This window comes from Choloepus didactylus, chromosome 1 (assembly GCF_015220235.1).
Source record: "Choloepus didactylus isolate mChoDid1 chromosome 1, mChoDid1.pri, whole genome shotgun sequence".
Classification (NCBI taxonomy): domain Eukaryota; kingdom Metazoa; phylum Chordata; class Mammalia; order Pilosa; family Megalonychidae; genus Choloepus; species Choloepus didactylus.
In genome coordinates this window covers 195393474-195419712 of record NC_051307.1, presented here as the reverse complement: position 1 = coordinate 195419712, position 26239 = coordinate 195393474, and the positions used below count along the sequence as shown (strand labels likewise).

Sequence of the window (26239 nt, the reverse complement as noted above, 5' to 3'; positions counted from 1 at the left end):
TTTCTTGGTTAAAGGTTTGCATGTTTTTAAAGGCTTTAAATTGTATTGTTACAAACTTGCTTCCTCAACACTAGGACATAATCATTTAAAATAATTTTAATGAAAGCAGGGCTTTTCCTTTGTAATGGGTAGAATCATACGGCTAGTCATAATGGACATCTAAGTGAGTTAAACTCTCATCCATCCTAGAGAGATAAGGTCTAAAATTCTAAAATAGAATAGGGGCAGTGGTTCCCTTTTGGGAACTGGACGGCCAGAGTGGGATAGGGTGTGGGGGTGTTGGAGTGGCAAAGCAAGGAAGTGGTGCTTTTTTTATTTAAATCCCCTGTAGTACTATACTTTTAAAAGCATGTGAATGTATTACTTACTTTGATTTTGTAAACGACATCTAGTTGTTGATTTAACTTGCATTTAAATTTGTTATCATGTTTCCCACAACTGTGTAATCCTAACGCCCCTAAAACTCAGTCTTTCCGGGCGCAAACTTTAACTCCCAGGATTCCGCGGGCCGAAGGGACGGCTTATCCTCGGACCCAAACTACAACTCCCAGGATTCCTCGAGGTAAGGTGTTCGTTCTAGTCCAGGGCCGGGACGGCGGAGCCCGCAGGCCTGCGCACGCGCACAGACTCCTGTGCTGGGCTCGCCAGCCGGCCAGGCGCGCCGCGGGCACCCGTGAGGCCGGTAGCTGCGGACAGTATGGCGCAGCGGTTCCCGCGTCTGCTGCCGGGGCTTCTCCGGCTCTGAGTGGGAGCCCGGGGTGGCAGCGGAGAAGAGTTCGGCCGTAGCTGCCGCCGCGAAGGCGCCCTTTGGATGCGTGGCGGAGGCGGCTTTAGCTCAGCGGAGCCGGGGCTTAAGGTGAGAAGCGCGCGTTCGAGGTTGGCGAGGGCTCCGCGACCCGGCTGGGGTTTGGAGTTGAGGGTTCAGCCCCAGGAAGAGAATCCTGGATGCGCTGGGCCCCTGGAGTGAAGGGGAGAGTTCAGGACGCCTTTGGGAACCGGGGATAGTTCGCAGAACCGAGGAGTGGCATATAATGAGGGCCGAAGGAGGCGTGGGAGGTGGGCGGGGTAGACCATTGGAGTCCAGCAGCCACAGGCCTGTAGTTCGTGGCGGGCACTGGCAGCCTGGTCCCCACGCCTTTTTGCTTGGGAGGTGATGGTGCTCATGAGGCGCGGGTGGCCAGGAGCCAGGCCAAGTGCACGGAGAGGGCCTTGGTTGCCAGAGCTCCCTTGAAAGCACCGAAAGTACCTGGGCAGGCCTGCAGCTGATCCCTGGGCTGCTTGAGGATCGATAGGTGCCCGGTGGTAAGATCCTGTCATCGCCTACTCGGCAGTGTCCAGGTAGCCTCTGGAGGGAGGGGACCCAGTGGACTCCTGACTCCTGCATGGGTTTAGGGATCCATCCCCGGCTACTGATGGGAGTCTTCGTCTACAGTCTGGGCTCTCAGGCCAGAGTTCTGCACCTCGTACTTACTTTATGCCAACCAACTCTCAGAGCCTATATCTGGGGAAGGAAAGCCCGGCATGGGAAGGGCTGACTTCCAGGGTTATAGGGCAAGATTCATAGGAATTAGTGGCTAAGAGCACAGACAGACCAGGGTTAATTCATGAAATGTTTACTGTCACATGTGTAGGGCATTCAAATCCTGGGCTTTCATTTACTAGCTGTGTGCCCTTTAGCAAGTCACTTATTTTCCTGAGCCTCTGTTTCTTCCTCTACAAAAAATAGGGATAAAAGTACCTACTGCACAGGTTGCTCTGAGGATTAAGTGAAATAATGCTGGGCAGGTCCCCAGCCCACTATCTGGTACACAGTGAGTGTGCAGTAAATGTCAGCAATAATGGTCGCTAATGACAGGAAGTGTTGCAGGTGAAATTGGAACCCAGATTTGTCTTCACACTGGACAGAGCTGCCCTCTCTACCTCTCATGGATCTTGGAGATCTTCCAGCTCATCCTTTCATATTATGGATGAGGACTCTGAGTCCCACTTAGTGGCAGAGCCAGAACAAGAACACAGGTCACCTCATCCCCAGGAATGGCCCACATATCAGTTCCTGAACCTGGGGCCCCTGGAAGGGTGAAGAGAAGCTAAGAGTGGAGATCTCCAACAGAGAAGAGGGCCAGGTGCTAGTGGCTGGGTTCTGGCACACCGTGACCATATAGGCATCCTCGTGGCCTTGATGTGACAGGCTGTCGGAGCAGCTTCAGCAGTTTTTGAAGTGGCCTCTGGGTTGGTAAGTCCTTGCTCTGAGCTGTGCTTTAGAAAATTTTTGGCAATAAACAAAGGCTTCCAGTGAATATTGAGATAACTACAAAATGAAATTAACCAAATGGTCTATTCCCAAAGGTCCTCGTCAATCTCAGTTTGGTTATCAGGGGAATATTGTCCCCTGGGACCTGCTGATCCTAACATCATCTGACTACCTGGTTCCCAAGGTTTTTTTAATTGGATGAAATAATGAATATGAAAGGTGGAACCCGCCTATATCGAACATCTGTCATCATGGGCTTTGGATCATACTTGGATTCGAATCCCAGATGTACCACCTAATATGCAGCCTTGGGCAATTCAGTCTGAGTATGCTTTCTCAAATGTGAAGTGGAATGAATAACACCTACTTTAGGTTTGTAATGGGGAATAAATGAAATAATGCATGGAAATAAAGCACTTAACATTGAGCCGGGTATACAAAGAGAAAGAGTCAGTAAAAGGTAGTTGTTATATCATTGTTGTTAATTATTATGATTAATAATTATTGTTCTAAAAATAACTGTTGGGTACTGTGTTTTGCCTGTGTTGACCCATTGAATTTACAGAACCACCCTGTGAGACAGGTATAATTTCAGACCAGGAAATGGAGGCTTGGAGGGGTTCAGAACTGGCCTAGGGTCACACAGATCTGTCAGGAGCTCAGATCCAGACATTTCCAGATTCAGAGCCAGTGCCATTTTCATCCTGGCTGCCTGTGAGATGTCAGGGGCAGAACAAACTGCCTCTCAGGATCTCAATTTTACCTTTTATAAAATAAGGAGTTGGAGCAAATCATTTCTAAGGGCTCTTTAGCTCTTGAAAGTAGTGGCTTTGTGATTCTGAGATTGGTGGCTTAACCTTCTCAGCATAGCACCAAGGCAGGTGGAATAATTATCATCCCAGTGTGCTACCTAGATTTTCCTTTCAGGGAGAGAATGGTCACAGCTCCCTAAACCACCTGCCATCTCTGGGTACTCTCTGTGGCCAGCTTGGCAGGAGATAATTGCAGCAAGAGAAGCCTTGGGGTTTCCAAGTTACAGTTGAGGGCTTGTTCGTTTGTGTGTCTGTGTGTCTTGGGTTTCCAGTGACATCCACATCTGCTCTGCCCTTGAGTGATAAAAACTCATTACCCTGAGGTTTGCCTGCTTTTCTGTCACTGATTTTACTTCCAAGTCTGGCAGATGAAGTGCTTAACAACAAGAACCCTTGATGTGGGTTCAGATCCTTGTGTTCCTGCTTGAGCTGTAAGACTTGAGCACCCACTAACCCTCAGTTTTCTCTTGGGAAAAGAAAATGGGGATAATACCAGTATCTGCATTGGAGGACTTTTATAAGGCTTAAATGAAATAGGACAGGAAAAGGACACATAGTAGGTACTTGCTAAAATAAGATGAGGGCAGTGTTAACTCCCACTCCCCTGCACCAGAAGCCACCTTCCTCTTTTCCTGAGCCAGTCTGGGTAGCCATGGAGCCTTCCATTCTGTCTAGCTTCCTGTGTCCTCACTGGTACATATTCAGGGCCCAATATCTGCAAGAAAATTAGACATTTCACTCTGCCTGTCGTGACTACCTTTGGTACAATCTTATGCAGTTTGTCTTTTTCTCTGTTTTGAAAAGCGTAACAGAGAGCCCTTCCTATCCCAGCTTGGTGTGTAGCCAAGCCTCAGGAAGCGTGTGGGGGACACTGGTCTGCCGTGTCGCCACCATTCCTATCCCTGCTCTTACCACTCCAGGTCCTCGAATGGGGCTCCTTTAGATAGACCCAAAGACGAGACACACCCTGAGATCCCTTAGGAGTAGAGGTTTGTGGCGGGAATCATGGCACAGCCTGTGGCGGCATCAGGAATTACAACAGTTGCTCTGGGCCCCGAGTTTCTAAGACGAGTGTACAGTAACCATGGTAAGGAGCCGGAGAAGCAGTCCAGCCTTGCTTTGTTCAAGGGTTCATTTCTCAGGGAACCTTCCTTCTCTCTGCCAGCCTCCAGGTGTGAGCATCCAGTACCACTGCTGCCAGTGGATCCATCCTCTCCCTGCAGCTCCACTGGTGGCTGCTTTAGACCCAGGCTCTACCATTGGTCCATTTAGCCGTGGCCGAGAAACCTGGGCTAGTTTCCTGCCATTCCCACCCCACAAGTGATGCGGCTTGTGTGGGAAGGAGTGGGTTGGGGCAACTTTTATCAAAAAGGGGCTTAGAGTATGGCAGGCTTCTCAGTGTGCCCTAGAATTTAGGCTTGCACATCATCTTAGCAGAGGCTGGGAACAGAAGTTATTTAGCCTTTATTGATGGGGCAGGGTTATCCTCAATTGAATTAATTGTTTACTCTGTGCTGTACAGAATTGCCTTGCTGGGTGTTTAGAAATGGAATTACAGAATTGTGGTATGTTAGAAGAGCCTCAGAGCAGTTCCTCTTAAAATTGAGCATGTGTAAGAATCACCTGTGAGCCTTATTAAAAAAACAGGTTCCTAGGTTTCACCCTTAGATTCTGGCTCAGCAGGTCTGGGGTGAGGCCCAAGATTCTAACATGTTCCCGGGTGATTCTGATACTGTGAGTCCTGCTTTAGAGGACCCCATGACCAGCTCCCATCCCCCGTCCCCTCAAATTTGATCTCATTCTGCCGACCGCTTCTAGGCAGGGAGTGTCCTGCCCTCCAAAGTAGCTTATGCCTCCATCTTCAGATAGTTCTCACCCATAGAGAAGGCGCTTCCCACCTACCACACTGAAATCCACCTCCTTGTGACTTTTTTCTGCAGGCCTGTTGCAGGTCCCTCGGGTTGCCGACACAGTTGTACTGGGGCCCGGGTGGAGTGGAAGGCCGCTGTTGGGAATTGTGTGTACTCACAGGCTGCCTTACACCTGGGGCTCCTGCAGCTGCATCCTTCTCCCTTCCTTTCATCAGAAAACCTGATGTCCTACAAATGTTAGTCTGAGTTCACCAGTAGTGTTGAATTAATAAATCATTTTAGAATACATGTCAACATTGCATTATTAGTACCAGTTCCATGTACTACTCTGGTAAACACACACACACACACATACACACACAAAACAAAGGGAAGAGATCATTCTGAGGGTATGCTTCAGTTATTGAAATTAGTTTGCTCTTTACTAACTCACCATATGTGAGACACATCAATACAAGACCAACACCTTCCATAATTGGTAATTCAGGACAAATTCAGTGACAAAGCACTTTTCAGTGACAAAAATTCTGCAATTTTCAATTGGAATTATGAACAACCCGTAAAAGTTGAATTACTGTAATATTAATGTAAAACCTTCTACAGGTGCTGTTGCCACTCTCCTCCACACCCTGCGCACAGGCCCTGCCTGGTGGGACCACAGGCCAGCCTGGGTCTGGCACGTGCTGGCAGCCAGTCCCCTCACATCGGCAGCCCTGCTGCTAGAGGGGTGAGTGGTGAGCAGCAGCTGATTCAGGCCGCCATGCAAGTGGCAGGCCTGCAGGAAGGGGGCTTCGCTTTAGATCAGAGCTCACAAAAGTATGTACCTCCCCCTACACCATCCCACCCCAGGCAGCAAGTGAGTTCGGCCAGCAGGCTCAGCTCTTGGGCCTATACCCTGTTGTCACTCAATCTTACTAGTTTCCCGTAGTCACAAATTAGGACATTTTACATTTTAAGTGGCTTTCTGGCTTCTCGGGAAAAATCAGAAGAGCTAGTATCACCAGATCACTTTTTTCCCAGGCCCTTGTCAGCTGGAGTTTTAACCTGGGGGTCCGCTCTCTGGTCACCATAGCCCCCATCCCTGGCTTCACTCTCCCCATTGGCTCCAGTAGACGTGTGGGTTGGACTCCCTGCATCTGGAATTCCTGGTGCTTTTACTCCTTATCAGACCCTAAGGCCCTTGTGGATGGCTTATCTGCGCCCAAGTCTGGGGCTGGTTAGGGCCTCCAGATGGAGTCTGTCCCCAGTGTAGTATGGCCAGCCTCCGGTGGGGAGCTCCTGCCCCAGTTGCCCAGCTCAGTGGGGGTGGGGGTGGGGTGGGGATGGGGGACTATCTGCAGGTGCAAAGGTATTATCGACATTGTCCTCTGATGCTTCTTGGAACAGAAGGGATCCTAGAAAGGAGGATTCACTATGTCTATGGGAATCTGATAATGTTTAGCTGCTCTGGGAGCTGACTGGTGGTGTAGGGGTTGAATTGGCAGCATCTGTCTGCCTGCCTTGGTTTCTAAAGGACTTTTTAGGTATGTTTTTAATCTCTTGTTTCTCTTTTTTTTTTTTTTTCTTTTGAAAAATATTCTTGCTCTATCAGGCTTTTCCTGGCTGAGCCACTGAGCACTTTATTTTCCCCTACATCAGTCAGCTCCCAAGTCTGGTGCCTGAGGTAGAGAAGGCAGAGAGTAATAAACGTGGTGATACTGGAGTGCCCTGGAATGCTGAGACAGTGTGGCCCACGTGTTGCCAAGGCTGGTCATCATAAGACAGCGCTTACAAGCTCTGTATTCAAATTCTGACTCTGTTGAATACAACCTTATTGGCTTGGGACAGGTTCACTTAACTTCTTCCAACCTCCATGTCCTGGTGTTAAACTGGGATAATACCAATAGTGCTCTTAATGTGGGTTTGAGGATTAAATGAGAAAGTGTACATATAGTTTTTACTATAGTTCCAGGAATAGAAATTGTTGGAGGTGGTGGTGGTTCTCCTTGTTAATTTTATACTGAAAGCTGACTTCTCAGGGCAGGAAGAAGCTTTTTCTAAATTTATGGGACAGTCTTAACAGGAGCAGGCAAATCAGTCATTAGGGACACTGAGTGGACTTGAGAGTGTGAGTGTGCCACTCCAAAGTGACTTGTTATTCCCATTGAACAGATGAGGAAATTGAGGTTTGAGGAGGTAAAGAAACCTTCCAAGGTCATAAAGCCCATATGTGGTAGGTCTGGAATGCACACCCAGAGTCTGAAGGAAGGTGAGTGCGAGCCTACATGTGGCCTGGGTAGAATTCTTGACACCACCACTAGGGAAGAGGACTTAAATCTCCACTGCTGTACAACCATCTATCAGGATGACCGGAGGTGTCAACAGATGAGTTGGGTGGGTCTTACTGAACAAGGAAAGATTGGAGCCTATGCAGAGTGCCTCCCTGACATTCCCAGGCAGCAGGAGGGCACCCTGCAGTGATGACCCCCACCCCATCTCCAGCAGATAAGAGGCATTCTCCAGTGGCACTCCAGAGCATGTATTCCCTTCCTCTGTGTGATGGCTGTGACACATCAAGGTTGGCAGTGGCCTCTCATTTCCTCTGCCACAGCACCTTGAAGACAGGGATGATGTTGTTGTTGTTGTTATTTTGTGTCCCCAGTGCTTGTTGCGTGTTTGGTACTCATTTGAATGGAGAAGATGTGCATTGCTAGTCTGTTCAGCAAAGACTGTGCTGCTGGGAGACCCAGAGAGAATGAGAGAACATATTCAACCACATGGAGGAGAGCTCTTCTCTGAAGAACTGATGTTTTGGCTGATGCCCAAAGGTTGAGGAGCCAGCTCAAGTCCAGTGGAGAATCATTCCAGGCTGGGAAATGGTGAGTCCAAAGGCAGACGTGAGCTCAGCTAGATGATAGTAATATCTAGCATTTATTGAATACTCACTGTGTGCCAGTTACTGTTCAAGCACTTTACATGTATGAACTCATTGATGCTTCATTAGGACTTTGGGAGGCGGGTATAGTCATTTTACAGATGAGGAAACTGAGGCACAGAGAGATAGGGACTTGGTTACCGCTAGCTAGGGACCAGTTTGGGATTCAAACCCACGTAATCTGGCTCCAGACATTTCACTTTAATTACCATACTATTCCGGTGCGTCCTTTCCAGCTCTGAAGGTCTGGATTTTGAGTCTCATTGGCTAGCTGCACATGCACACACACACACACACACACACACACACACACACACAGAATTTATTTTTAATGAAAGCTGTTTGTATCATCTGCCATGCTTATGGTTGTAACCCTGAGAACAATCCAGTCACAGTCAAATCTGCCATCAATATGCTAACACTTCAGAAAATGGTTCCATGTTCCCTGGCATCTTACCTCGTTCAGGTGAAACACCCTCAGTTTCTTCTACTCCTCCCTAGGTGACATGGTTTTGAGTTCCTTATTGTTTTCATCACTTTGTTCTGATGGTCTTCATCCTTCCTAATGGGTGGTTCCCCACATGGGCCAATTGAGAGTAGAAGTGCACCCATCCCCTCCCTTTCCTTAGGAACTGACAGCCCCCAGCTTATGACCTGGTTGATTCCTTGTCGGCCCTCACACTTCAAAGGGTGGCTGGGACTGGTGCTGACAACTCTCCAGCCCACCTCTCCCAAACCCTAATGCATTCAAACCAGTGCTGGATGGTTTTGCTACCTTACCATTCCAGTTTGTAAGGACCTTGGAGAAGAATGGTCCCTTTCCCAGAATCATCATCTGGACCCAAGTCAAGTGGATTTCCCACCTCTGATTGTGCTTCCCTCTGGTCTGGAATTCTGCACTAGGAGTCTACCCACCATGTTTCCACATTGCCCCAAGGGGCCTTGGCACTGTGTTGGTTGCTGCTGTGGTTGTGGTTGTTCAGTGCTTGTAAGTACAGGTTTTAGTTGAGGGGATGGGTGTGTTTTTGGTTTTAAGTGTTCCTAAAAGTGGGAGAGTTGGAAGTCCAGCCATGAGATCGAGGGTTACCTGTCCTGTTGCGTGATATGTACCAAGCACTCTCCAGCTTTTCCAGTTCCCAAGACTGTATCAGCTCCCACAGGCCTTACGTTGATGAACACGCTCCACTCCAATTTGGACTGATGCAAAGTCCCACTCCCCCATTCTGTTTGTCCTCCTTAAGTCTTTGGACCTGGGTTCATGGCTTCATTTACATGCATATGAAAAAACATATACTGACATGTTTAATAAATGTTGTGAGCTTTCTCAGGAAGGTTATCTGATGGTCCACATCAAAGACCCTTCACCTTATATGTATTATATTCCATTGGAGGCTCTGCATTGGTTTTTAAGTCCAGAGAGTGGTGTTTTCTTCGGCTCCTCACTGACCACCAAACCTTCCCTCTCACCTGCACATCCTAAGGAACCAGCATATGTTTTCAGGGGTCACTAGGTAGGAGCAAAATAGATTATCCTGGGTGGTCCATGCCTCTAAGAGCAACCATCTTATCTCCTCCTTGTCTAAGAAGCCTCATGACAAGACTCCCGCTGGGGCAGCCCTCATTCGGAGAAGCTGCATAGTGGAAGTACAGAGGGTCACATCCTGGACTGTGGACATGTGGCCCAACCACTGAGCCTCTCTTTCTGGGTAGAAAATGGAGATAACATGAGCCATCCTGCTGAGCGGTGGTCAGGAACAAGTGAGGTGACATGTGCATGTGAGGAACTGAGACTTAGCAGTGGGACATAGCAGGAGCTCAGTAGGTGTGATGTGCCTGCTATGTCTGACTATAGACAGAGATGGAGCCTGCCCCACTACTCAGATGTGCATTCAGTGGGGGAGATGGGATTAAGGACAGCAGGTGAGGGAGAGGGGCAAATTCTAGCCCTACTTGGCCAGGAATGAGCTTTTGAGCTCTAGGAAGTATACAGAGGAGGGTGGACTGCTTAAAAGTAGGAGGGAGTACCCTTTCCCTGTCACTGCAGGGTAAGGTTTCCTCCACCTATTTCAGCAGAACCAGGTGACAGGTAAAGTGGGGCATGGCATCCTTCAGTCTGGGAGAGTTCTTATCCCTAAGGTCCCCACTGTCTACCCCTAGCAGGGGCTACACCTTATTCTGGGTGGTGGCTTGTACCCTGGCTGGGCTCCCATTTCCCCTCCATACGAAGGGGTAGAAAATGGTACATGGAGTTGCACTGAACAATTGGTCAAACATCAGGGCAGAACAGACAGCATGTGCTACCCAATCAGACCAAGTCACAGTCCTGCAGGAGCCTTTTGGCAACTGAGTTGTCTCTCACTGCCCCTGTCCTGTTGTCACTGAAACCAGAGTCTCTCAGGTACCACCTTCATCCTAGTAGCCCCCAGGAGCAGTAAACACTGGCCTGGAGATAGGGAACATTATTGGATCTTTTGCCCAGTAAGCAACTTGGCCCAATTACTCCTTATCACTTTGATTTTTCCTCCTGGGGAATTGTGTGCTTATCCAGGAACATTTTCATATGGTGATGGGGAAAGGCCTCTTTTATCTTCTTTAGGACTTGGGGTCTGGTTAATGTACTCTTTGCCTCTGTTTTCTTTTGAAAACCTTTCTGAGGATTTTGCTTGATCTCGCAATTCTGCTGACTTCTGTAGACTGCTGCAGGGCTGGGGGGTGAGGGTAGGGGGACATAAAAGGAGTGTGGGAAAAAATGGAAGGATTTCATGGTGACCATTGAGTGCCAAATGTTCTTTGGCTTTCTCCTTCAACATCTGGGTTATTTCACAGCAGGTAAAAGAACAAGGGTGACTTTTCATCTGCCTCAATGATGGTGAAATACAGTATCTTTGTTAAGGTTCTCCCAGAAGTAGATCCTGAGACGAGGATTCGAGTGCAAGTAAATCACTTGGGAGGTGAACCCAATAAACATGAATAGGGAAGTGGAGAAGTGAGACAGGGAAGAGATGGCAGCCGAAAAGGGTATCAGGCCCATTACTGCTCTGGGCAACTGGAGCTTAATCCCACTGGGGCACTCGGAGAGCCTGTGTAGAATGTGCCTTGGAGCTCTCCCACCTGGGGAGTATGGGAGTGGGGTATTTATGCATCAGTTCCTGTCACACAGTGGTGGAGGCCGCCTGGTTTGTAAGTGGTAAAGTTGGATAGAAACCCAGGCAGTCAGACCTGCCAGGACCAGTACTTTAACCACTGCACTTTTTCTAGCAAAATGGCCTGTCCATTCCCAGCAAACCTTCCTTCTCTTTCTCCCTTTGGAAGGGTAACTTGGGAATCTGAAGTTCCCTTTGGGAGCCCATGTGGGCCAGTCTGTGTTTGTCCTGCCTTCTGTCAGTGCCATCCCAGCAGGGTCTGAGGGTGGTGGAGGGCTTAGCATCTAATTGGAACCCCTCCCCACTTGAGAACAGTCTCGAAAGCTAGTTTCTGCCTAGTTGCCCATTTGCCCCTCCTCACCCCCTCCCCCCGCCCCATGTTTATTAGTTCCTGTAAGGTCCTGAGCTCCATCCTCTACACACAGCCAGGTCCAGGAGGAGGACCCTGGCCTTCTTTCTGCCTGTGACTACTGCTCTACATCCCTGCAGCTGCCAAGCTTGCCTGGGGCCACAGGGACACCTGAGGGAGGGGCAGGTACTGAAGGGTCACTGGAGAGATGGTGGGTACCTCCGGGATAGATGCCCACTCAGGTTGGAGGTGGGTCTATGCTCACCTCCCTGAGGCTCTTGCATTTTGATATTCTCTAGGGGTGTCTGTTTTAGCTTTAGCTTCTGTTGGAAGCGGTTGCTTGTCTGTGACCAGAGCAAACACACATCAGCTCGTGCCACATGCATCCGCTGCTGCTTTCTCCGGGGAGAGCTTTATTTCTTTTATTTTTTTGGAATATTAATTTATTGTCTACTCCCCAGAATTCTCTCAGCATTTGCAATAGTGACTTATTCTTTGTTTCTTTTTTTAACTTTTTATTATGGAAAATACCAAAAAAACACAAAGAACCTTGTGTACCTGTCATCCTATCCTCTTCTGCAGTTATCAGTATCCTGCTGTTCTTGTTCCATCTGCCTGCATGCTTTTTTTGCTGGAGTATTTTAAAGGAAACCACACATATGTCATTTTTACCTGTAAATATTTACCATTCCTTGTGTCTTAAGGAATGCTGTCTAACTTTATAATAACTTTTTGTTTTGAAATAATTTCAGACTTACAGAAAAATTTAAAAAATGCCCTTCATCCAGCTTCCCCTAACGTTAACATCTTACATAACCATAGTATAATTGCCAAAACTAGGTAATTAACATTAACACAACACTATTAGCCAATCTACAGACCTCATTTGGATTTTGCCAGTTGTCCCAGTAATGTCCTTTTTCTGGTTCAGGATCCAAACCAGGGTCCCATTTGGCATTTAGTTGTTGTGTCTCCTTTGTGTCCTCCAATGTGGGTCAGCTCCTCAGGCTTTCTTTGTCTTTTATGATGACTTGAAGATTACTGGCCAGTAATTTCGTAGAATGTCCCTCATTTGCATTTAATGTTTTCTCAATCAGTCAATCTCTAGACCTTACTCAGAGCTAGAACTGGAGCTAGAACTAAGTTTCTCCATTTAGGAATATAAACTGAAGTTATGTTTGGGGCAAGAACACCACAGAATATGGGCCCTTCTTGGTGCATCATATTGGGAGGTATATGATATCAATACATCTTATTACTAGTGGTGCTAATTTTGATTACTTAGTTCAAGGAACATCTGCAAGCATCTCTGTTATAAGATTTCTATTTTTACCTTTGTAATGCATTAATATCTCATGGGGAAATACTTTGAAACTATGCAAATATCCTGTTTCTCTTCCTACTTTCACCCACTAATTTTAGCATCTGTCAGTGGATCTTGCCTGTAACAGTTATTACTGTGATGTTTGCCAAATGGTGATTTTTCTCTCTCCGTCATTGCTTCTACATTAATAAATTGGAATTCTACTGTAGGAAGATCTGTCCCTTCTCCCCTATTTATTTACTTATCTCCCCTGTTTACTCAATTATGTATTCGTACCAGTATTGACTCATAGTAGGTGTGACCAGAGCTCTCTCTGCTTCTCCTTCCTTTGGTGCCTTATATTACTTAGTATAGCCGAGCTGGGGGTAGAAACCAAGTGTCCTAATTTTTTTTTTTTAAATCTCTTCTCCAAATTTCTGTCTTCCCAAATTTCTGTCTTCCCTACCTCAAGTTCTCAGGTGTTCCAAAGCTGGTCTGGATGTTTCTCAGTCCTGTAAACTCAGGGAATCTCCCAGTAGAAAGAGTCCTTAAGACCTTGCTACTCACAGTGGGGTGTGTGGACCAGCATTACCTCCTCCTGGGGGCTTATTAGAAATACATCTCTCAGGCCCCATCCCAGACTTGTGTAAAAAGACTCATTTAACAAGCCCCCCAGGGGATTCGTTTGCACATCACATTACCGAGGTCCAGTCTCCGAGTCCCTGACAGACACTTGGCAAGTGGTCATTGCAGTTCTGCCCAAGCAGGGGTGGGGTCCCTGCCTGGGGCAGCCCTTCCCCAAAGACCTCACTAGGCCCTCCGGGTCTCGCTCTGCCTCCACCTGCCAGCCCTTTCAAAGGTTCGAGGACACTTGTTCCCCTAGTCTTCTTTTTTCTCTGAGGACTGCCTGAGAGAACTTGAGCATCCGTGCCTCCTGTTAGGATTGTTCAACGTATTTTCTTAATTTCCTCCAGAACCACCTCCTTTACTTTGGCTGTTCTCCCTGTCGTTCCAATGTGAGGTCCCTCTCCAGTTCCCTGGCCCAGATCTGCGCCAAGACCTCAGAGTGGTCTCACCATCCCAAGGAGACACCCAGTTCTCCCCGTCTTTGCATTTCCTTCTTAAACCCTTCTTATCCTGTCCCTTGTTTTCTCAGTTTTTTTCTCTCCTGACTTTAAGGATGAGTTAACTCTCCTTTGGGCCTCTTTCTGGCTCTGGGTTCTCTTCCTTCCTAGAGAGAAGATGTCAAGAACTCAAGCTGAAGTCAACCACGCCGAGCACACAGGTTTTTCTCTTGAGCAGCCTTTGTACCACAGTGGTGGTAAGGAGAGCTGGAGCAAGTAGTAGAACCATGTGACACCTGTCAAAAATCGTCACATTTATTGTGGTTCAACTTAATAGAACCGTAGTTGCTAACTGGTGGGGCTGGGTGGGGAGAATTTCCAGATGGGGGCACGTACTTTTGAAAAAGCATATGCAACAATATGATTTTACATTGGAAAAGTGAAATAAAAAGTCAAAGTTGATGAAATCCACTGGTCTTGGGGGAGGGTAGACATTGCAGAAAGAGAGCCTCTTGTGGATGAGGGATTCTTCCAGGAAGGGAACAGTGGACTTTACGGGTGACTTTGGGGCGTGAAAGAGTTTCTCTTTATTATCAATGAGTGCATGGGTTCAGAAAGGCTGAGAAACCCTGACAGGTTGAAGCAGATTTCTCAGCTGCAGGGTTTCTGGGCTCACGGACACCCTTTCTGGAGAAGAGCAGGGCTGACTGGAGGTGCCACCCCTGCTCTGTCCTCTCACCCTGTGGCTGAACCAGTAATTCTTAGCCCTTGTTCCAGAAGAGTCTTGAAGACCTGCATGGGCCCACTACTCTCCTTCTGAAGAGCCCTGGGGGGTGGCTGTGACTGTGTGCCCTTCTCTTAGAGCTAAGAAGACCTGCTGGGATGTGGAAGAGTGGGCATTTTATTAAAGGGTTAGCTTTGAGTCTTCAGGAGTTTATTTGAAATTTAAATCTTCTGTAGACTACAGGACTTCGGCGACCACAAAGATTGAGCTCCTTGGGGCCCTCTTCTGCAGAGTATGCCCACCAGGTTCCTATTCTCCCACTCCTCTAGACCCCCCATGCAAATCCCCAGGCTGTCCTCCTATATTGAGTGGGGAGACACTGGGGCTTGGAACTCCTGATTGGATTTTCTACCTCTGTTCTCCCCTTCCCGCTCTCCTGCCTCCAGGCTACTTTGCCCAAAAACTTTCAACAGCTCCCCAGTGCCTGTAGGATCGAGTGCAGATTCCTTGACCTGGCATCATGGTCACTGGCATTCGGGCCTTAGCTGAGTTTTCTGAGTTTCTCTCCCCCTCCTCCTCTGTGCGAACCGTCCATTCCAACCAGACTGGACTGTTTGGTCTCCTTGGATCACACTCCCTGGAGAGTCTCCCCCACCCCCTTCTTTCTACCTTCCAGATCACATTCTCTTCCCTCTGGAAGCTCCAGGAAATGACCAGACCTGAAGGATGTGTTTCTTTCTCAGAAGGATTCTGGTACTTACTGCCCACAGGGCTCACTGGGGCCCTGCCTGCTACCCTTCACCGTGACGCTTCAATTGCTTTGGTCACATTTCCTCCATAGACCGCCAGCCCCAGGCAGATGGAAAATTGTTGTAGATCCCTTTTGGTCCGTAATAAATGTTTGATGTTCTAATTTCTTATACAAGGGTTTCTTAAGACGAGGTCTTTGTTTACCACAGTTAAAAGAGTCACAGGGAAACTGACACCAAATAACTCTGCCAGACACAGAGCTTGGAAATAGGAGACACAGGCCAGAGCCTCATGTATTTGCTTCACGCTCAACTTTTTACAAAGAGGTCCTCCCTCTGTACCAGTTAGGTTGTTCTTGGCTGTGAGAAACCAAAACCCCAACTCCCAGTGGGCTTCGGCAATGAGGGAAGTTATCTCTCATGGCAGAACTCCTAGAGGCTGGGCTCAGGGACGTTCCCAGGGTCCTTCGTCCTTTGTCTCTTCCCCGTCATCCCATCCTTGACATTCTGGCTTTGCCCTCAAGCTTCCTCATGGTCAGCAGATGGCAGGCAGCAATCATGACAGTACCCACCCTTGCTCTCCAGGGGGTGGAAGTGTGGAATGTGACTCCTCCCTAGTCTGATTGATCCAACTCGGATAGTGTGCCATGGGTTACCTGCTGATTGGTCCTCCAGAGAAGGGTAGGGGAGCTCCTGGCTTCCTCCAAGCCCTGTGGGTGTCTGGAGGAAGGACAAACTCGGGATTTTGCTAGGAAGAGGAAGGGAGGGAGTGGCTGCTGGGTAGGAAACAACAGTGTCCACTCTGTCATTTATTATTAACACACTTGATTTGGAGGCCCAAGAAGCCAGGGGTAGGTGGCTGACTCCGGCTCAGGGTGCCACAGCCAACACAGGAGACAGCCTTCGTTGTCTAGTCTCAGTCCCCATCTTTGGAAAGAATCTTCTCCTGCTTAGATTTAAAATCCTTTGTTTCACATGACCCTGATGAACAGTGGTTTTCTGCCTCAGCACTGATCAGCTTTGCTTCAAGTGACAGGAAGGCAGTTGAGTGTGTCCAAAATGCTTTAAAATGCCGCATTTCATTTTGCATCTCTTTGGCTCTTTATTAACCATTTCTTTTCCTCTCCTCTAGATGCTTTACCTAATAGGCTGAGCCTAAGTGTATGAAACTGCTGTTTTGGCACACCAAAAGCATCAAATATCAGTGTTTACCAGGTTCAACTGAGAACATTATTTCTAACCTCCTCTACAACCTCATTTTGCAGTCAGGAGCCTGAGTTCAGAAAGGCCACACAGTTAATTAGCAGTGGAGCTGGGGTTTGAACCTAAGTATGTCTGGCTTTTCATCTTCCAGCTTTCCCAGACACCACACATCCTCTTCTGAGACGACTTACAGTTCAGTTTTGCAGCAGGAACTCAGAGCCAGGCTGGTCTGGGATGCCATGAGATAGCTACCAAGTGATTAGTGATACCTTCACGGGCATCTCCAAAAGAGCAAACCAGTTAGGCAAACTGATCTGTGGAGTCGGCTTCCTGAGACTGAGGTGCTCCGACTGTACCTGCCCCAGGCCCTGCGCCTCCCCAGTGGAGGGTCAGCAGAGGGTGCAGCAGTGTTGGCAAGAGGAGAAATCCAGAGGAGTTTCCTCCGGGAGGGGACACTCCAGGGAAGGGAATGGGCCTGCTGTCCACAGCAGCCCGTGCCCAGGAGGGTTCAGAGCAGCTCGTTCACATCAGACCTGGCCCGGGACATGGAGCAAAGCAGGTGAGTGAGAAGAGAAAGAGGAGCAAGGCTGGCTGGGCGAGGGACTGCCAGATAACCTCATTAGAGCCTGAATGCAGAAGCGACATGGCCAGGCCTAGGGACCTGCTGTCTCCCTAGCCTTTGGCACTCCAGCCTCGCTGGCAAGGGGATAGGTGAAAGGCTGTGGGTTGGCTGCTCCCTGGAGGCAGCACTGCACCAGGAGTGTTTAGGACACCTAAGTTTTTCATCCTTGCTGAGCTGTAGACTTACTATGCAAATTTCTACCCATCTTCTTAAAAGAGCTAAAAGCCAGCAGGCATGATTTCTAAACAGGAGCTTTAAGCAGGAGCAGATGTGCAGATGTGCTGTGTCTCTCAGAAGTAGCACACAGGGGGTCTCAATGTGCCATCTGGGAACAGGCCTTCAATTCCTTGGCAGTGCCTAAGGGGATTTTCCCCGGGGCTTCTCATCGCAGAGCTCTCTTTCTGTTAGCTCTTGCTGCGGGAGTGCTTGCATAACAACCAACCAAAGAATTCCAGTGCCATACACTAACAAGCACTAACATAGCTCAGGTGTCTGTGTGTGGGCTCACCTTGGCCAGTGCTCACTCAAGGATCTGGGGGTCAGCCGAGCTAGGCTGGGCATGGCTGGAGCAGCTCTGCTCACGCGTATCTCACTCCTCCCCTGACCAGCAAAAGTTAACCTGAACATGTTCTCATGGTGGTGTTGAGAGTATAAAGAGGGCAAGGCCGGTAGTACAGCACTCTTCAAGCCTTTGATTATATTCTTTCTGCTAATATCCCATTGGCCAAAACAAACTACATGGCCAAGCCCAAAGTCTTGGAAGCAATGGGGATAGGAAGTGAGTAGTTTTGAACAATTCTTGAATCTGCCATATCTACCCATGTGCAAAATGGTTGTAGGGAGCCAGTGCTGGAGCAGGTGTGTGGAGCCAACCTAGCACAGTGCCCGGCACGCAGTGGGAGCTTACAGTGTCTCCAGACATGGTTCGTTTTCCTTCTCTCCTCCTGCAGGTCTTTGCTGGTTCTCGAGGTGCCTACAGTGATGGATGAGGCCCACCCGACTTGTGGCTCTCTTCAGCAGCCGTCATCCCACTAGGACCCCACGGTGGTGTTAGGATGCACCTCTCGGCCGTGTTCAATGCCCTCCTGGTGTCGGTGCTGGCGGCAGTCCTGTGGAAGCACGTGCGGCTGCGCGAGCATGCAGCCTCTCTGGAGGATGAAGTGGCCCTCAGCCGACAGGCCCCAGAGCCAGCCCCAGCACTGAGGATCGAGTACCCAAAGGCCCTGCAGAACCTGATGGAAGGCGGCACACACATGGTGTGCACAGGCCGCACCCACACAGACCGCATCTGTCGCTTCAAGTGGCTCTGCTACTCCAACGAGGCTGAGGAGTTCATCTTCTTCCACGGCAACACCTCTGTCATGCTGCCCAACCTGGGCTCGCGGCGCTTCCAGCCTGCCCTGCTCGACCTGTCCACCGTGGAGGACCACAACACGCAGTACTTCAACTTTGTGGAGCTGCCGGCCGCCGCCCTACGCTTCATGCCCAAGCCGGTGTTTGTGCCTGACGTGGCGCTGATCACCAACCGCTTCAACCCTGATAACCTCATGCACGTCTTCCACGACGACCTCCTGCCCCTCTTCTACACCCTGCGGCAGTTCCCTGGCCTGGCCCACGAGGCCCGGCTCTTCTTCATGGAGGGCTGGGGTGAGGGTGCACACTTTGACCTCTACAAGCTTCTCAGCCCCAAGCAGCCACTCCTGCGAGCACAGCTAAAGACCCTGGGCCGGCTGCTGTGCTTTTCCCATGCCTTCGTGGGCCTTTCCAAGATTACCACCTGGTACCAGTATGGCTTCGTCCAGCCCCAGGGCCCAAAGGCCAACATCCTTGTCTCGGGCAACGAGATCCGGCAGTTTGCACGGTTCATGATGGAGAAGCTGAATGTGAGCATCGCAGGGACCCCCCTAGGTGAGGAGTACATTTTGGTCTTCAGCCGCACCCAAAACAGACTCATCCTAAATGAGGCAGAGCTGCTGCTGGCTCTGGCCCAGGAGTTCCAGATGAAGACAGTGACGGTATCCCTGGAAGACCATGCCTTTGCAGATGTGGTCCGGCTAGTCAGCAATGCCTCCATGCTGGTCAGCATGCATGGGGCCCAGCTGGTCACCGCCCTCTTCCTGCCCCGTGGGGCAACTGTGGTTGAGCTCTTCCCATACGCTGTCAATCCTGACCACTACACCCCCTATAAGACGCTGGCCATGCTGCCTGGCATGGACCTCCAGTATGTAGCCTGGCGGAACATGGTGCCAGAAAATACAGTTACACACCCCGAGCGGCCCTGGGACCAAGGGGGCATCACCCACCTAGACCGAGCTGAACAGGCCCGTATCCTGCAAAGCAGGGAGGTCCCACGGCATCTCTGTTGCCGGAACCCCGAGTGGCTCTTCCGGATCTATCAGGACACCAAGGTGGACATCCCATCCCTCATCCAGACCATACGGCGTGTGGTGAAGGGCCAGCCAGGGTCGCGGAAACAGAAGTGGACCGTTGGCCTCTACCCTGGCAAGGTGCGGGAGGCACGGTGCCAGGCGTCAGTGCAGGGTGCCGCTGAGGCCCGCCTCACCGTCTCCTGGCAGATCCCGTGGAACCTCAAGTACCTGAAGGTGAGGGAGGTGAAGTACGAGGTGTGGCTCCAGGAACAGGGGGAGAACACCTATGTGCCTTACATCCTGGCCCTGCAGAACCACACCTTCACTGACAACATCAAGCCCTTCACCACCTACCTGGTGTGGGTCCGCTGCATCTTCAACAAGATCTTCCTGGGACCCTTTGCAGATGTGCTTGTGTGCAACACGTAGCAAGTGGGCCATGGCCAGGCCCCGGGAGGCCAGCTCTACCAGCTCACTGTCCCTGGGTTGGCCAACTCCCCACCGTGATGACATCTGAGAATTATTTATTTATCGAGAAGGCTGGACCCAGGCCTGCACCTCAGGGCCTTCTTGTTGCATCTGTGGGTGGGGTCCGCAGCCCTCCTCTTTGTACTTGTGCAGTGGGTCTCTCCCCAACCCTTCTCCCATCCTAAACATCCATACCCCTGGAGGGGAGTTTCTTAGAGGGGAGGAGGAAGGGAAAAAGGAGGAAGGAAAGTAAGACTCCCAATGAACGTCTTTGACTAAGTGATGATTCTGTTTCCTCCGATGTCTTGCTGGCTGGTGTCCAGGTTTCTGGAAACTGAATAATCATGTGGTTGTGTGAATGGATGACTCATCAACTTCCACCATCATGGAATTCACCTGTAACCCAATGAGGGGTGTGTTTGGAACATATCCATTAAATGGTTATAAACATCCTAGTCAAATCTTATTTGGAGGGTAGGTGGGGCAGGGGGTGAGGGGGACTGGTAGTCAGTACCCTTTAATCCTGGTTGTCAGCTAAGGAGATGTGGCAGTGGGTAAACATCAAGGACTGTGAAGCAAGGCAAGCTGGTTAGGTTTCATCTTGACTCACTGGATTAATAATCATATTTCTTGGAGGTAGTGGGAGAGGGCTGTGATAAGAGACAGCAGTGTCCACCAGACGTTCTTCTTAGACTCAGCTAGACATTCAGACTCAAGACCTGGATAGACCACACTTGGCGTTGGGTTCTCTTAGAAGGGCATAGGACAGGATTCTCGGCAGGCAGTTATCAAGCAATTTTCTTCTGTAGGAGAAGACCTCACATCAGTCCCAAAAACTGTTCTCTTATTCTCTCCCCACAAGTGACTGCTCAGGTGCAAGGAGATGAGATCCACATCAGAAAGGGGAGCCACCTTGGCTTAGAAGCCCCATGCCCCATAGGAGCCAATATGTCTTGTAACAACTCGCCATCATAGTTCACAGGGTCCCTCGAGGGACGTGCCCAGTTATAAGACTCCTCACATTCAGGGAAACCTATAGCCGTGACTTCCTATCAGATATTTTAGTTCATTCATAGTCCTTCCAGTCCAGACATAATTGATCAATCAGGTTGTTTTTACTGTCAATAGTGTTACCACACTGACATTCAACCTGTATCTGGTTTCCATGGAAACTGGTGGAGAGTTTACCCAAGGTAAAATTTCTCCTTAGAGAAGGAGAAGTGGTTTTAACCTTTTATTCTTAGGAAGACCCTGTTGCAGGTCTGACTCCTGTGAAGGAGAGAGGGAAAGGGGGATTGAGTAGGAAGTCTCAGGCCTGTAGCACAGTCAAGAAAGTTTCACCAGGCCTTCAGGACCTCATGAAGGCCGTCCATTTGAGGAGTATCTCTGCTGCGCTCTGTACTGGCTGAGAGCTGCTGTGGGAAGTGACACCTCAGTGCCTGTGTGATGCCGGATTCAGAGCACAGCAGCTGGGATGGCCATCTCTTAAATCTCCGCAGCAGATCAGAGTGCTGCACTTCTATGGTCTCCGTGTGCCTCCAGGACATTCCTTTTACCCAGAACACCTTCCTCCCTAACCACACCCTCCATCCACCACCACCCCGGACTGCCATGTGGAATCCACACGTCAAAACTCAACTCAAAGCCAGAACTCTCAGGCACTGCTGGTGTGGAATTAAGGTAAACTATTTGGCAGTTTCTACTTACGTGAAACAGCCACCCTCTATCAGCAATTCCACTCCTAAATATATGCCTGAGAGAAATGAGTGCTTATGTCATCAAAAAGACATTTATAAATGATAGATTTACTCATAATAGCCCCAAACTGGAAACAACCCAAATGTCCATCAAGAGGTATATTCATGCAGTGGACACAATTTAAAAAAAGAATGAGCTGCAGGTACATGCCCCAATATGGATCAGTCAGACGTAAAAAGAAGTTAAGAAATTAAAGAGAGGAAAGAGGACATACAGCACAGTTTTATGTGCTTGGTTTTCTATTTGTGGCAGATAATGTCGACTGGCTTGCTCAGCACCTCATCCAACTTCTTGTGTTTTAGGGATTGGATCACTTAAAGCACATTTCCCAGACCCCTTTGCAGTGGATTTCCCATGTTGTTTAGATTCTGTAAAAGAGATGCACTTGAAGACTGGTGGTATCCAGCCAGAGCAGGAGAGGTGCGTGGGATTTCCACCATGGCTGTGTTTTGCAGACTCCTGCAGTGGCTTGGCTGCTTTCCTGTCTCACCAAAGGCAGGGAATCTAGGGCCTGGGAAGTTCCACACATAGCCTGTTCCTCCAGCGCTTCCAACCAATTTGTAAACCACTTAATAACTGATCGTATATCTCTTACTTAAGCTATGTAGAATGGTTTCTCTTGCCTGCAGTTGAATCCTACACAATACACTATTTAAATAGCATTAATTTTGAAAATAAGTATATGATCATTATATAAAATTTCAACTATATAGGAAGGTATAACAAAATAAAAATCATCTCTAATTCCACCAGAGTCCTGTCAACATTTCCTTTCTTCCAGTTTCACATGTGCACTTGTAAAGAAATTGCTTTTTCCAAATTTGAAACTGCTTTATATGAAACATTATGCCGTGTTTTTGTTTGTTTGTTTTCCTTAACATTATAACATGAACAATTTGCTATGCCACTGAGCATTATCCTTGAAAACAGGATTCTGGTTGGCTATAAAACATTCCATTTTGTGGAATCAGGAAAAAATTAATGCCCCTCCTGAGGTCACACAGTTAAGTGGCAGGAGCCCAAACTGTACCCAGCAGCCTGCCCCCATGACCACCTTTTGACAGCACTATCACCAGGTATTTCTTTCCTTCTTTCTCTCCCCTTTTCCTCTTCAATATATTTCTTTTACTGAGGTTTATGTACTGGGAAGTGCACAGATCTTCAGTTCACAGTTCTATTAGATTTGACAAATATGTTCACCGGGGCAGCCCACACCCCTCCATGGTATAGATCATTTCTGCCATCCCCATGTCTGCAGGTTTTGAAGCTTTGGAAATGTATTAAGCAAAAATGGTTTTTTAAAAAATTATACAGGAGTTATAAGAGCTCACTTAACATTAAGGGTGTTAGTATTTTCTCTGTGCTATCCTGTGTGTTGGAAACCTGCATTTTATTTTGCTCCATCAAAGAATCCAGTGAAGAGAGCAGGGAGGTTGAGAGCTGAGGTCTGAGGTGCACAGGAAGCTGCTCAGGCCAAAGCCCGTCACACGTACCCAGCGGCTCCCTCTGCCACGCTGCCACAGCCTGGGCCCCCCTCTGCCCACCCCAACGAGTCAGCTCTGAGGGCACCTCACTAGCTCTAGGATGGGTGGCAGCCAGGGGCACCAGGCATCGGAAGAGAGCCCAATGGAAACCCTAATCCAAAGGGAACACACCAGCTGTGTTCCTTGGTCACTGACTGTCCATTCTCCAGCCATAACTGCCCCCTAGAGCCACCCTCCGTGTGGATGGACACTCCAGGCATGCCCACTTCTGCACCAGGCATTGCCTGACAGCGTGGCCCCACGGCTGGTGGAGGCCCCTGCTGTCAGCACCCAGTCGAATGAGGGCTTCCACTTCTCAGGACTGGAGAGCAGCTTCAGGCCTTCAAATAATCCTCTTCCAGTTGCTGGGAAAGCGTCTGCCCAGTCACCATTGTCTCTGTTGGGATTCAACCCTGAACCTTCCCTGTCCACAGCGTTGCTGGTGAAGACGGCCGGGCCAGGCTCTCAGTCAGCACCAGAGGCAGAGAACCAAGGCTGCATCACACCGAGGCCAGCCCTTTGGGTCCCCCTTCAGGAGCAGTGCAGGCTGTGGGGCCCCAGGTCACTCCCCAGCTGGCCACACAGTCAGCTCAGCCACAGTGAGACTACTTGGAAGGCAGAGGGATTTAACTTGAAGAGATGTTGTCCTAAGCCTCCTGTGGTTTCTTCTGTGTATGTTATTTTTTTGTTTTTATTTTTAATAAATAAATTTTCTAAAGCCCCCCAAATTCTAATTAACGTTAAGAGTTCCCCCATTCTGAACAGTGGAACAGTCAGAAAACTGTGCATGTGTCCTTTAATCAAAGGAGTTTTATTTCTGTTCTCAAAAAAACTTCATGAAATCACACACAAACAATTTTAGAATTTGAGATAATTATTTTGGATCCTGGGAATAGAAAGCCCAAAAAAGATGTAGTCCTTGCCTTTGAGAGCTTACATCTGGTGGAAACAATCAAATGATCTGTTTTGAATGTTGTGCTTTCAGACTTTTCACTGGTTCAGGTCAGCCTTATTTTAGATTTGCTTGACGTAGCAAATAAAAATGCAGGATGCCCAGTTAAATTTGAATTCCAGATAAACATTGAACAATTTTTTTAGTGTAAGTATGTCCCATGTAATATTTGGCAACAGTACTTTTCACCTGCTAATGGAAAACGGAGAAAAGGGTTTTGCTGGATAACCATGAGGTTAATAATCCCCCCAATATTTCCCAAACACCCCATTTTCCAAGTGGAGATACAAAGACACTGGTGGGGAGGGGAGACTCAATCTTGCTTCAGCTAAAATAAAAAAATGGCAATGCTAAATGCCATTGAGGATGTGGAGCAACTGGATCACTCATACATTGCTGGTGATGTAAAATGGTATAGCCACCCTGGAAAATATTTTGGCAGATAAGTAAATAAACAAGCAAACACACACATACCATATGACCTAGCAATTGCACTCCTGGCCTTTATCCCAGAGAAATGAAAACTTATAGCCGCACAAAACCTGTGCGCAGATGTTCATAGCAGTTTTATTTGTAATAGCCAACGACTGGAAACAACAAAGATTGTATCCATGCCATGGAATACCACTCAGCAATAAAAAGGAACTAACTCCTGATACAGACAACACAGATGCATCTCAGAAGCTTTATGCTGAGTGAAAGAAGTCAGACACAAAAGGTGACATACGGTATGATTCAATTATGTAACATTCTCTAAATGATAGAATTATGGCAGTAGAAGACAGATTTGTGGTTCCTGGGGTTGGAGGTGGGGAGGGGGAGGGGATGGGTGTAGCCCGAGGGAGATCTTTGTGGTGTTGAACTATCTGTCTTGATTGCTGTGGTGGTCAACGAATCTGCACATGTGATAAAGTGACATAGAACTATACACACAGTGTACCAATGTCAATTTCCTGGTTTTGATATTCTATAATAAATAATGTGAGATGTAACCATTGGCATTACTGAGTGAAGGGTACAATGGGACTTCCCTATACTATCTTTGCAATTTCCTATGAATTTATAATTATTTCAAAATAAAAGTTAGGAAAAAATCCTTGGAAGGACTGGAAAAGTGGGCTCCAGGCTGTGCCCCAAGGCACAATTCTGAGGACACCCCAACCTCTCGTACATTGCTGCACTGGAGCTATGAGTTCCAGAACCTCAAGAGGAGCTGGGATCCAGAGGTCAGGATGCTGGTGTCACTGTTGCAGCTGCTGCCACTGTCACAGCCGCCTTCCCACCCTCAGAATGGTGACTGGGCATGGGAGTCGGAGTCCACACCACCTCTGCTGCAACTGCCCCTCAATACCCAGGAAGTGGGAAAAAGGATCCGGGATCCTGCCACAGAAAACCTTTCCTTCCCACCACCTTGCCTTTGTACCACCCCCACCCCCACCCCCCAAAAAAGGGCTTTATAAAAGGGGCAGGAGGATGGCCTCTGCCTCACTTCCACATTCTGACCCTCTCATGAGTGCATCTAAATGGCGAACCTAGTTTGCAGCCAGAGCCTGCTGCGAGGGGGTCTGGGTAAGCGAACGCGTCGCTTTGCAGCCTCGGCACTGCGGGAAGGCTCCCTCAGGAGGACCCCGTGCAGGTTGGGCGACCCAATCTCTGACATCCACCATTGTCACCCCAAGGCGGGGCCCTTGTTTTCTGGCGATGCGAAGGGTTTGCTGTCCTTTTGACTAATGTCACTGGGAAGACATCTGCCCAGGAAATCGTGTTTTAAAATTTCTCTCCTATCCCCAGCCAGCCCTGGGACTTCTGTAACAGCCCCTCCTGGGTACATTGACTCTTTCCTTTGAAGAACTCTGACTCTATTTCTTTCCACCGCTAGGGGGCAGCATCTACCACCTGGGTTTCTGTAGGGAAGCACCAGTGAGCGTCTCACCCAGCTTTCTTCTCTAAGCAGGTGTGAGCTCTAGAGACACTCTTCTGCACACTTGGGGACTGCCCTTTCCAGTAGAAAATGTTTAACTGGTTCTCAAAAGAAAAAAGCCCTGAATTATAGCATTTGCTGATTCCTGTGGCATAAATACATGCATAAATACTGGCCAATTCCAAGCTACCAACATGACATGACAGAATGTGGAGCTGGGAAGCGATGTGTCTAGCACACCAT

At 48.7% G+C, this 26239-nt stretch overlaps 1 protein-coding gene across 4 annotated transcripts; it reads left to right on the top strand.

Moving 5' to 3' along the window:
• Nucleotides 1-619: 619 nt before the first annotated feature.
• On the top strand, nucleotides 620-20294 carry POMGNT2 (protein O-linked mannose N-acetylglucosaminyltransferase 2 (beta 1,4-)). 4 transcript variants are annotated; one of them, XM_037848426.1, is made up of 3 exons: nucleotides 620-856; nucleotides 7576-7792; nucleotides 17956-20294. In XM_037848426.1, the coding sequence occupies exon 3, from the start codon at nucleotides 18061-18063 to the stop codon at nucleotides 19801-19803; it is 1743 nt and encodes a 580-aa protein (XP_037704354.1). In that variant the 5' UTR covers nucleotides 620-856; nucleotides 7576-7792; nucleotides 17956-18060; the 3' UTR covers nucleotides 19804-20294. The 4 variants fall into 4 exon arrangements, with proteins under 4 accessions (XP_037704354.1, XP_037704374.1, XP_037704364.1 ...); XM_037848436.1 differs by lacking the exon at nucleotides 620-856 and adding an exon at nucleotides 1825-2233; XM_037848446.1 differs by lacking the exon at nucleotides 7576-7792.
• The last annotated feature ends 5945 nt before the right edge of the window (nucleotides 20295-26239 follow it).